Below are 12,097 nucleotides of genomic sequence, written 5' to 3'. Positions count from 1 at the left end.
TTTTAAAAAATTTTGACAAATTTTAATATCTATTTAATAAATCAAAAAATAATTACGTGATTCTTATTACAATATATATATTATAACTAAAAATATTGTATTTATGATACGTATATTTTCAATCTAAGTAATTAATTTATTTGGGTTTGCCATTTTTTAGTATTTATATGACTAAATCAAAATATCATTATGGTACGAAATGTAAATGACTTATGACCAATAATTCAATTAATTAATGATAAAATCCTTGAGAGTGGGCAACATTTTTAAATAATTAACTCAAGTACATTATTGATTTAGCGAATTGTTTATAAGATGATTTAGCGAATTCCTTAAACGTTAAACGTTAATTAAAATCTAAAATATTAGATGCAGTTTGATGTTATTCTTTTAAAAAAATAAATTTTTATAATATGCGTCACTTTGAGACAAAAACTACTTACAATAAACAAACAACTTTGATAACTTTTGTAACAATACTTCGTGCCAACTTATTCGTAATACAATATACAATAAGTTTACACATGTTGTTCTATATTGCTATTACTATATTAAATTTAATTACATTTAATAGCATCTCAGCAGATTAATATTAATTCTGTAATATAATATTTAATATATTTTGTGCTTATTTATGATATTTTTATGGAAGACAAGACTTACAGTTTTAGTATAGAATATTTTAGTTATCTTTGTGGATACAATAAAAAATAATATATTAAAGGAGATTAAATAGTAAATTTGATAATAAAATATTCTCACCAATTAAAGTTCTAAAAAATATATTTTGTTATAAAATATAATTGTTTGAATTAAATAATAATTTATTTTATTTATTTAATTATATTTTATTTTAATAAAAATTAAGTAGTAAATTTATAAATATGTTTCAAATATTTTAAAATATAATTTTAATCAAATTTCTAATTAATTAATTCCGATTAATCTTACGTCGAACAACTTTGACAGGTTACAAAAAAAAATACTTGGCAATGTATAGAATTCCATGCTTGTTTTTAAACAATTCTCAAAATATTTAAGTTGTTAATATTGACTACCTTTTCATTTGAATATATAGTTTCTTGAAATTTTAATAGAACTAGTATGCTACATAATTTAAGCTTAAATTTTTCCATTCTTTAATTTTTGGATTATTAGCTTTGTTACCATAGAACATTGATATTCAGATATAAATTTATATTTAGTATTTATTTGTGAATTATATTTGTTATGATTAGAACAATTGCAAGAAATAGCAATTAAATTGCTTCAAATTTGTTATAGTGTCCTTGTATATTGAATGCCATAGACACTTGAATATTATCAATCAAGGTAAATCAATTTCAATGCAATTTGCCATGAACTATGACGAATACTATGAAGTACTAACTCATTTTAGTACTTATTACATAGATTAATAAAATCAATTAAAATTGATTATTATTAATTATTTTATCTAATTAAATAATTTATTCAAACATTAAAATGTAAATTGGAGTATACCATCGTGATAAATTATGTGGAGTGGTACTAAAGTATGCTACTTAGATAAATGTAAAATAAAAGCCCACCAAAAATTTATTTTCTATTCACGGATATTTTTTTAACCATTAAAACAACTGTTAAATTATAAATAATAAATGATATTCTTACAATTTTTATTTATGTATTTGGTTAAGCTTTATGAGAGAAACTTCTCACGAAAAATTATGGTATCTCTAACATAACTCGAGATAGGAAAAGAGCAAAAATAAATTACAAAAACAATCATATAAAATTAATCCTAATGTTGAAATGAATACTTGTTATTTACAGATTATAAATAAATTTTTAAATATCTTAATAGGCCAATAATTAATCAGAAACAAACTATTGGGTTTTATTATTATTTTATAATAATTATTCTAACATAATTTGCACTAAATACTGATTAAAAACTAATTAAATAATAAAATATTTAGACAACAAATTTAATATTAATTTGGTCTAATGAATGTAATTATTTAAATGTAATTTCATAATTTAAAAGGTAATTTTGAGTAAGTTTTGTTGCTACTTAGGATAATAATTACTTCCTGTTTAGGATAATTTTAATTAAATTTAAGAAATTAAAAGAAATTAATTTCATTTTGTTACTATTATTCTCTTTTACTATTTAAATATGATTTCAATAAATTAAAGAAAAATAATTAAATTGAAAATATATACTTTGTCTCCGTAAGAGTGGCAGAGAAAGAAATATATATTCATGAGTGTGCGAGAGGAACGAAAATAGCGTGTGGTGGATGCGCCGATTTAGTAAGCTGTGCATATTTTTGTAGCTGACACTTTCAACTGTTATTGCGATTTTTGATGTCTGAGAAGCATTTGAATAGGATACATAGTGGCAATTAAAATTTTTATTTAAGTATGTATTTCTTATATTTGTGTTATTATAACTAATAATAATATATTTAAATAATTAATTAATTAATTTAAACTAATTAATGTGCTTAAATGTAATTTAACATTTTATAATGTAGTTTTTATTAATATATAGGTCTGATTGATATAATTCAAATTACATGTGAATAAATTACAAATTATCAAATTACTAAACACCTATATGTCATTTTTTCTTGTTTTTTTTCGACAATTTATAGGAATATTTTTAATGAATTAATTTTGATGAATATGAGTATCATGGTATTCTAGGTTTCCTTTAATTGAATTGTGTTATTTTGAGGCAGGATTTTATGAAAATTTGAATAAATTTTGGGTATGTTACATTAAGATTATTTATTTGATTTGTTTAGCAATTAATTTTGGTTTCGTGGATCGATATTATTACCATTGTACTAAATAACAGTTATTTATTTGTATCAACATATCATCTAATCCAATAATTAAAATAAAAATTGTTAATTGAAATATTTTTTTTTCTTTTAATATATACTTAGAACAGGCCATGCGTTTGTGCATGTACGAAATTTATTTTAATAGAATCAAATTCCTAATTTTGCATTTATACCCGTAAGAGAGAAAAATAAAGAAATACATATTCATGAGTGGTGGAGAAGGACGAAAATGGCGATCGGTGGATGCGCCATCAAAGTAAGCTGTGTAAATTTGTGTGGCTCCCACGTTCAATTATTATTTCTAAGAATCGCAGTTTTAGAGAAGGGAAGGGGAAAATTTTCGATTTTTGTTGTTTGAGAATCATTTCAATAAGGTTTGCAGTGACGATTATTTTTTTTTTCATTTTTAAATTCGTTTAATATTCAAATATGTATTAATGTCATTTATATTAATATTAAATTTTAACATAAATTATGGGTATGTGTTTTAATTAGATTAAATTATTATTAATTATTAGATTTGTTTAGAAATTAATTTTTATATATACACAAATTTTAAATTATTGTTGCCTAATGAACGTACACTTAAATTTAAGTTTATATTTTAAATTGTCATTTTTATTAAAATAGTTCAAATTAAATATAAACAAATAAAATAGGTCATTAATATTTTTATCATATGTTGAGGTATGCAATTCGTGTATTTGTTTCATTATAACTAATATTATATTTAAACAATTAATTAATTTTGATTAATTTATGTGCTGCTATATATAATTTAAATTGTATGTGAATAAATCACTAATTAAGTTATTTAACGTCTTTATTATTCATAGATGTTTTCTCTAGTTTTCGATAATTTTGGTGGTGTTTCCGTTCAATGAATTGTGTTATTTTAACTCGGGATTCAGGAGAACCTTTTGTAAAATATTATTTGGATTCTTTTTATTATTGGAGTATTACAATATCCTACCCGCCCCCAAATTTTTCATAATATCTTAAAATTTAAATAAATTTGCTATTTTTATAGTAAATTAATTAAAACAAATAGTAATGTCATGTTCTTTATTTAGAAATAAATTTCACAATTTTATGATTATAAGTATATTATTATTATTATTATTATTATTATTAATTCTAAAGTAGAAGTCTACAATATATAATTTTCAACACACCGATAATTATATTATTATTTACAGTTGACTCTTGTGAAAAATAATCAATATATAAAGTACATTACATTTTCAATTATATATTTGAAATAAATATGTATGTTACAAATAAGAAGAAAATAACTGTTACTGTTAGAACCAATATGGTTCTTATTATAGTTATATTTGCAATTGTAACAAGACATTATCATTCAGCACAATTTGCTTATCTCACAAGTTATTCAAAGATAATAAATAATATACTACCACTATAAGTAAAATGACATTGTTCTTTGTGACATTTCTGTGAAGGTTAAGATTTACTCCGTGAATCGTTCAATAATTTTGTCTATACTGGTATACGTGCCAATAATCAAACCGAACACTGCAAAAATTATAAGGAATATATTTTTCCCTATGAGAATCTTGCCCTTCGTTCCATGGAGACCGTCCCAGTTTATACATAAGTCGATGATAGCGGGAAAAGTTATTCCCAATGAGGACAGGCACAAAGATCCGAATAAGGAAATGAATAAATCCAGTTCGGGTATCGCAACAGCCAGGGTAACTGAAATGGAGAACAACAAATTATGTTATCATCACATCAATTTATATCAACACTTACAAGTGAGTAAAACCATACAGACTCTGACCACGTATTCGTAATATGTTTGAAAAGAACTGTTCTGGAATTTGGCGGCCAAATACTGCGTCCAGGTGATGTCGAGAGCCACGTACATTTGGAGGGCGTGCGTAAAGAATATTGCCAATGACAACATTACTTTTGCCGCATCGGCTGGTCTGATATTTTTTTGGTTAATTTTTACACAGTTACACTAGTAATTTTACTCACATTCTCATTTTTTCATCCTCGTAATTTTGGCCAATGTTGAGTGTAATGGATCCTAGAGTACGGTCACCGTAAGCGAGGTAACCGAAGAATCCCAGAAGTATGAATATGGTTACTACGGTGCTCATAGAGATATTTAGTACCCCGCACCAGCCTCCGAAGTATTTTGGCGTCTTCATTTCATTCTTAATTGGCATTATCTGATAAGCAATAGGATTTATTAGTAATTTACTGTAGTTAAACTTCTAAGTCGCTCATTCAGTTTAGAAAATGGAAAATGAAAGAAAAACATTTGATACTTACCACTCCAACAACTTCCAATGCAAATAATACTGTTCCAAAGTAAAGTGGAAAATCAGCAACCTTTCCGACAGCCTTCCTTTGAGATAAATCCATATCTTCTATAATCAAGTAATACAATATGATTCCGAAACTAGCAAATGTCATAACATTGGCAACGGTCATAACTGGTGCTAAATATTTTAAATTCCTTAGAGAGTTCACGAGTATTAGTGGTAATAAGAATATTAACATATATATTCTCTCATCCAATTCCGTAAAGTAGGCATCACATACTGCTTTAATGTTGGCTGCTATGAACACAGTGTAGGCACAACAGGCACCCAATTGGTTTACCAATAGGAATACATTTACAGTAAGCCTAAAATTCAATTCAATTAAAACCATGGTTAATAAAAAATGAATGCAGATCCTCACCCTGCAAAATGAGCCAGTTTTTGGAAGACCGGTGGTCCATCCATCAAGGCGAACTTCGCCGTCAGTGGATATGTTAGATTAGGAACTTTCTGTCTTTTACAAAGTGTGTACTCTGCATTTAATAATAAATGTATACAATATGTAGAAATTACTCCTATGATTGCAGTGGCTATGATTCCCAAGAGCCATCCCGAATGTAGAAAGGCCATTGGCATCGCCAATATGCCAATTCCCAAACTGCCCTTAAGCATATGTAATAATGTCTCCACATTTCTGAAAAAAAAAAAAATAAGTAAGTTAGCGCTTTACAAAATTATTACCTATTAAATATTTTTTAATACAAATAGTTTTCCTTTTTTTTAAATTTAGGGTCTCAAAAAATCTTTGTACTTACTATTTTCAATCATGTAAATTTATTTTATTAGGTATTATATTAACATGGAAGTCTATAACAACTACTTACTAACAAGGAATGGAAAGGAAAGTAAGTATATCACGTATTTCCAGTTAAATAAATTAATTCCTTGGCATATCTCCATGGCATTAACATTTTACAAATAATAATATTTGTGACATATCCAAAGTATTATTATTTATTTTAATATTAATTATATCTCCAAAAATATAGAATTATTATTAGTGATTTTGTACTACTTTTTACGTTAGGGAGATTTAATATTGTTTATAAAACAAAACACCAAATTATGATATTAATACAAAGTTAAATTACTAATTATAGTGAATTGAATAAAGAACTAATATTACATAATGTAGTACACTCTGGTGCGGTAATTTTGGTTGCCTAATTAAGAACTAATGGGAAAAATACTCATTACACATCCCTACTAACATTGTAAAATATTATTAAATTTCCAAAAAGATACTTGAATCCTAAAAAATCATTAAAAACGGAATTTACGGGAATTACTGGAATTTAAAAAAATGATTGAGACACAAACATCACAAAAAAATGTTATTACAGAATTTCAAAAAGTTATTAAATAAATAAAAATTTCCACAAATCTCAAAAAGTTATTGTATTTAAAATTGTAAAGTTATTAAAAAACGAAACGAAATACAAAATGATGAAAAATCGCTAAATTCATAAATTTTCTCTGAGTTGGAGAGAGGAAATACAAAATCTCATCGAAATGAGATGACACAATGACCAATGACCTTTCATCTGTTGGTTTCAAAAATGTGAAAGGTTACTAAAATCTCAAAAATTCATGGAAAACGTCAAAAATTACTAAAAACGTACATAATTACTAAAAGTGTAAAAAATTGCTAAAAACGTAAAAGGTTATTAAAAAGTTAAAGTTTCTTAATTGTAATTTTTACAATTGGTTATTAGAAAATTCAGTCATAAGGTAATTTGTTCATGATGTAATTTGGTCATCAGTCAAATTGGTCATTAGGTAATTTGGTCATAAGATAATTTGGTCATGGTAATTTGGGCATAAGGTAATTTGGTCATAAGGTATTTAGTCATAAGGTCATTAGATAATTTTTTCATTACGTCATTTTGTCACATCGTCATTTTGAGAATTCGCCATTACGCCGTTTAGTTATTTATTAACGGGAAAATTTGTCACTAATAACATAAGAAATTACTAAAAATGTAAAAAGCAACCAAAAAGTTGAAAAATGTAAAAATCGACTAAAAACATAAAAAGTTACTGAAATCCCACAAAATCACTAAAAACATAAAAAATCATTGAAGAATAAAAATACAATAAAAATTAGGTATAATTAAAAAAAATTAGTGATTTGAAATATGTCAGTTTTTAACTAATTAATAATAAAAGTTTTAATATAAATTACTAAACTACTAATACTATTACTAAAGAGAAAAAAATATCAATCATCAATTGTTTATTTGATATTGTCATTATTGAGATATACAATCCTACTTAAATTGGATTAAAAATTTATAAATCAATTTATGAGCTTATGTATTTGATTAAAAGTAATAAAATTTATTTATAATCCATCATTTATAAGTCTAGTTTTTATTTTCAACAACAAAATAAAAATAATTTCCAATACTTACGTTGTGGGATGACTAACTGTTTTAAAATCATAAGGATCATAATCGCAAATTTGATCTGTGGTTGTTTTAAATTCCTTTAAATGTATCGCATTATCCTTGTCTTTATGTGTCAAGACTTCTTGGGACTCGAATGTTGGAGTGAAACTGCAACAAAAATCGTTTTCAGGTTTCCTTTTCACTTTGATTGAAATCAAAGTGTAATACTAAATTTTTATATACATATTTTCTCATGACATAAAAATAGAACTTTTCTTATGATTCAATAACGCGGATATTTAGTTACAATTTGTTTTGTTGAACGAGCCATACCAGCCAAATAAGAGTAGCATTCGGTCTCTTAAGTAACTTAAAAAATAAATAAATATGTAATCCATTCAATTATCATTTTGCGGTCGATACATTAGTGTGAACTTTATAAATTACGACATTGGTGGTCGAACTTGAGTTAGACACTGTCGGGCATATTAACGCAACATTAATATTAATTCGAGTTACAATTAACCACTTATTATGTATGTTATGCATTTCTCCAAACTGGTACACAAGGTATAAGATCAAATGATATTTAGAGACTAGTAAAACAAATCTCTACAACTGATTATTTCGGTGCATGTCAGTCCAAGCCCATTTATAATAATAGCAACACGAATTCTCTAATACTATCATTAAAACAATGGTATCCTTGACCTAAACATAAAGATATCCAGGCAAACGAACTAGAAGTGCATCGATTCTGCAAAATCGAATAAATATTTATGACAGATTTTCACCGATACAGAACTCTTAAAGATACTTGACTGTAACAGCTTATTATTAAGTGACTTTACACAAGTAACTATTTTAAAATTTTGAAAATATGTTGGGTTATTTTTTATATTTATTTATTTATTTTTTATAGTTAATCAAATAGTACATGCTTAGTTTGTTATTACTTTGGTTATCTAATAATAGTTTTTATAAAACGTTCCACTACAATAGTTATAAATATGTATCATCCTAATACGATTGACTGTTTTTCATGTTTATAAATAACAGCTGGTAACACTGATAAATAAAAAGTGTTATTGATTAGTTTGTTATACCCAACATAATCCCATTGGATAATCCCAAAAAAAAAACATTAAATTATATTTTGGAATTACATATCTACTTTTAAATCGTTAAAGCTTTTTATTCTCATATTGTCTTAAATTACAAAATCATAACTTGTTTATCTCTTAAATTTAAAAAAATAATGCGTATTTTATGTTATAATTTTTCCACATTGACTTAGTGAAACAATAGAATATGGAGAAATATGATTATTCGTAGTTGTTAGCTTTATTTTGGTTATATAAACAATTAGTTGCGGAAATTAAAATAGATTTGTTTATGTTTGTATACATTTGTACATATTTAATATACTTGCAATTCAATAATATATTTATTAAAACAATTAATTACAAAATATACAATGAGTGACATAGGAGGAAGAATAGTCTAAAGCTCGAGGATAGGATGAACTTTAGCACTCGGCAGGTATGCAAGGAAAAAAGGGTTAATGGTCAGGGCAAATTTGTATGTCTATAATAAAGGAAAACAAGATAACAGTAACAGTTGCTTATAAGAATAGTATGTAATCATAAAACTATAAAAACAAGGTTTTAAGGAAAATTGATTTCAAGATTTAAAATGTAACAAAAAATAAATTATCATCATAAATTCTAGCATACAATCTACTTGATATGGACAACCCACATTTTTTTATTAAATTGCCTCAATTACGCTTTATTGAACGTCCCCCGCGTCTAATTTTCGACATAAAGTTGATTAGTTAAATCCCTAAAACCATAAAAAGCGTCCAATTCAAAAATTTTAAATATTGTTCTGGACCGTAACTGTAAAATTGTCAAAGGTCAAATAATTGGTTAGATCCTTCACATTATGAATTAAATTAATAATATATGTTATCCTCGAATTCCCCGTATAATTAAACTTGTAAAAGGTCTTGGTTGTCTTGGTTAATAAATAGTATTTTTTTAACAAAAGTTTTACCGTTCAAAACATTACAAAATGTCAATAAAAGCGATAATGTACAAAAGCGTGATCAAATATTTAAATACGTTCTAATTTTTGTATTTTTAACAAATTAATTGTTTACCTTGTAATTTAAATATTATGTGTGGTTAGATTAAATTTAGACATGTTTAGGAAAATCAGGTCATCTTTTATCCTTAGGTATATATTATAAAGAAATTTTTTAAAAGATTATCAATAATTTTTCCATTTATTTTATCCAAATTAAACTAATAATTAAAATTTTTATAGATATGATTGTTTATTATTAATTTTTGTATTAAAAATAATATAAATTATTGTTAATTGAAATTTATATTCTACATTATAGTATTTTAAATAAAACTAGTACAACATTGGCAACAGTGAATAAATCGTTTTATAATAGTCTTTAGTATTTATTAATTTTTCAAATAAGAGTATTGACCCTAGATTATTTTTCAATGTAGGTATTTTTCTTGAAGATTATTGTTTGGCATATTTCATTATTTATGTTGTTCTCATTTTATCATAATAATGATTGTGCAAGAAAACCTAGACTGATAACATCTTTTTCGTCAAAATTCAATTTTATTCATCAATGTAGTCTCCCTCAAGAGCGACATAATCATTCCAGTACTTCTCTAATATTTTGACACCTTTCTTGAAGACCGATTTATATTTGTACTCAAAATTTAGTATTTTAATTTATTTCGACGATCGCTGTGGTCCAAATCTCGAAAGTAAGGATGGTGAAGAAGCAACTGGGAGTAGACTTATAATAAGATGCATTATCTTAGGACATATGGGGCCGTTTATTAGAAATTCAAACGATACAGTTAGGTCAAGCAGCGATTGTTATTGACTGCCTTCCATTTTCCAAAGTAGCCAAAAAGCAAAATATTGTATGCATAACAAAATACGAAGACCATAACCTGCTGACCATTCACCTCCTCGTTGAAATTGTGTTTTTTTCGTCAAACAATAATGTTTTAATAAGAAACGATTCCATTGTTTTGAAGAAAAAAAATACTGCGTTACCAAAATCACTTTGATCCAAACGTCAGATCGTCAAAGAAATTTTACAATTGCTTTATGAAAATTAGTACTTATAAATAATATTAATTTTGTATGTGTCAAACCGAGAACTATCATTACATTTAAAAAAAATGGTGGATGCGCGATTAATTTTCTCCTAAGTAGTGATTTTAAAATAATCATTCAGATCAATTACTAATATAGGAAACATAATAAATAAATGTAACATATACTTCCAAAAAACTTACTAAATTTTATCCTGGTGTCCTTGAACGGAGTTTTTCTTCTCACCCATTTTTCCATGCATCAGCACTTACAAACAAAAAAAAAAATAAATAAATACAATGTGACCACAAAATTCGCACTTGTAAACTGCACCACTGTGTATGCGGTGATGCGAAACTGACGATATCTTCAACCTTCTTTGGAGCGAAGTAATGTCGATATAAAGAAGTTATGATTATTAAATCCTTCATTAATAGCGAATTGTCAGTCGCGTCCGCGATTGGCGAGCCGTATGTCCTCGAAAACTTTGCCGCTTTAAGTTTTCCATTCACACTATATATCAGAATATTTACACACGTGACTGTTCATTCAAGACATTCAATGTGATTTACTACAAACTTTGTTTATTGTTTGGATACATATTTACCGTATGAAGATGATATTTAACAAAATGTTACCCGCAATTATAAATTATTCTGCCATTGGATAAGCGAAAAAAAAGTATTTTAAAAATAAAAAGCTGTTTATCCATACCAATTTCATTACAAAACTATAGAAAAAAACATTAAAACAAATTTTATGTAGAGCAAATAACAAAAATGTGAATTTCTCATAAAATAAATTTTGCGGTAAATTAGATTTTTGCTTATCCAAGCACGTATTTTCTTGGAGGACATTTTCCCCTTCTTGTACGTCGTTCTGTATTTACAAAGATATTTTGACGATCTAATTTTTCTTTTAACGATATCCCATAAGTGTTCAATGGCATTAAGATCCGGCGAACAAGAAGGCCATTTTAATTCGGTCACACCGTCCATTTCCAAACAATCTTTGGAAACTCTGTTGGTATGTAGAGGAGTATTATTCTGTATAAATAGGAAAGAATCTCCAAAAGCACCTCGCCAAAGGCTTATTATAGGTTGTAACACTAAATCTACACACCTTTGACCGGTTAGTGATGGTGGAATAGGAATCAAAGGAGTCTTTTCAGCAATCATAATGCCACTACAAAACATTAAACTTCCTCCTTTATATTTTGGCACCGTTCGGGCAGTACAGATCCTAGCTTGTCTCCCACGACCTCTTAAATATATACAAAATATGGCGGTAGACAAAGAAAATAATAAACTTAAAAGTTATTTACCTACCTATAATACACTGTATAAAATAGTCTAATAATAATTTGGATGTA

At 26.2% G+C, this 12,097-nt stretch overlaps 1 protein-coding gene across 1 annotated transcript; it reads right to left on the bottom strand.

The window, feature by feature from the left end:
- Positions 1 to 4,007: 4,007 nt before the first annotated feature.
- On the bottom strand, positions 4,008 to 11,073 carry LOC109600017 (proton-coupled amino acid transporter-like protein CG1139). Its single transcript, XM_049962961.1, has 7 exons — positions 10,929 to 11,073; positions 7,609 to 7,752; positions 5,556 to 5,828; positions 5,142 to 5,499; positions 4,842 to 5,038; positions 4,614 to 4,789; positions 4,008 to 4,556 (listed from the first exon to the last, which is right to left on the bottom strand). The coding sequence occupies exons 1-7, from the start codon at positions 10,985 to 10,987 to the stop codon at positions 4,309 to 4,311; spliced, it is 1,455 nt and encodes a 484-aa protein (XP_049818918.1). The 5' UTR covers positions 10,988 to 11,073; the 3' UTR covers positions 4,008 to 4,308.
- Positions 11,074 to 12,097: the final 1,024 nt, after the last annotated feature.

The sequence above is a fragment of the Aethina tumida genome, chromosome 2 (genome assembly GCF_024364675.1).
Source record: "Aethina tumida isolate Nest 87 chromosome 2, icAetTumi1.1, whole genome shotgun sequence".
NCBI classification, from domain to species: domain Eukaryota; kingdom Metazoa; phylum Arthropoda; class Insecta; order Coleoptera; family Nitidulidae; genus Aethina; species Aethina tumida.
The sequence above is the reverse complement of the archived record's forward strand: the minus strand, read 5'-3'. Positions and strand labels throughout refer to the sequence as shown.

Coding starts and splice junctions, on each gene's coding strand:
- LOC109600017 (XM_049962961.1), bottom strand. CDS start 10,987: ATGCATGGAAAAATGGGTGAGAAGAAAAACTCCGTTCAAGGACACCAG. Junction 7,753..10,928: donor GGACACCAGGATAAAATTTA/GTAAGTTTTTTG, acceptor TTTTTGTTGCAG/TTTCACTCCAACATTCGAGT. Junction 4,790..4,841: donor GAGGATGAAAAAATGAGAAT/GTGAGTAAAATT, acceptor AAAAAATATCAG/ACCAGCCGATGCGGCAAAAG.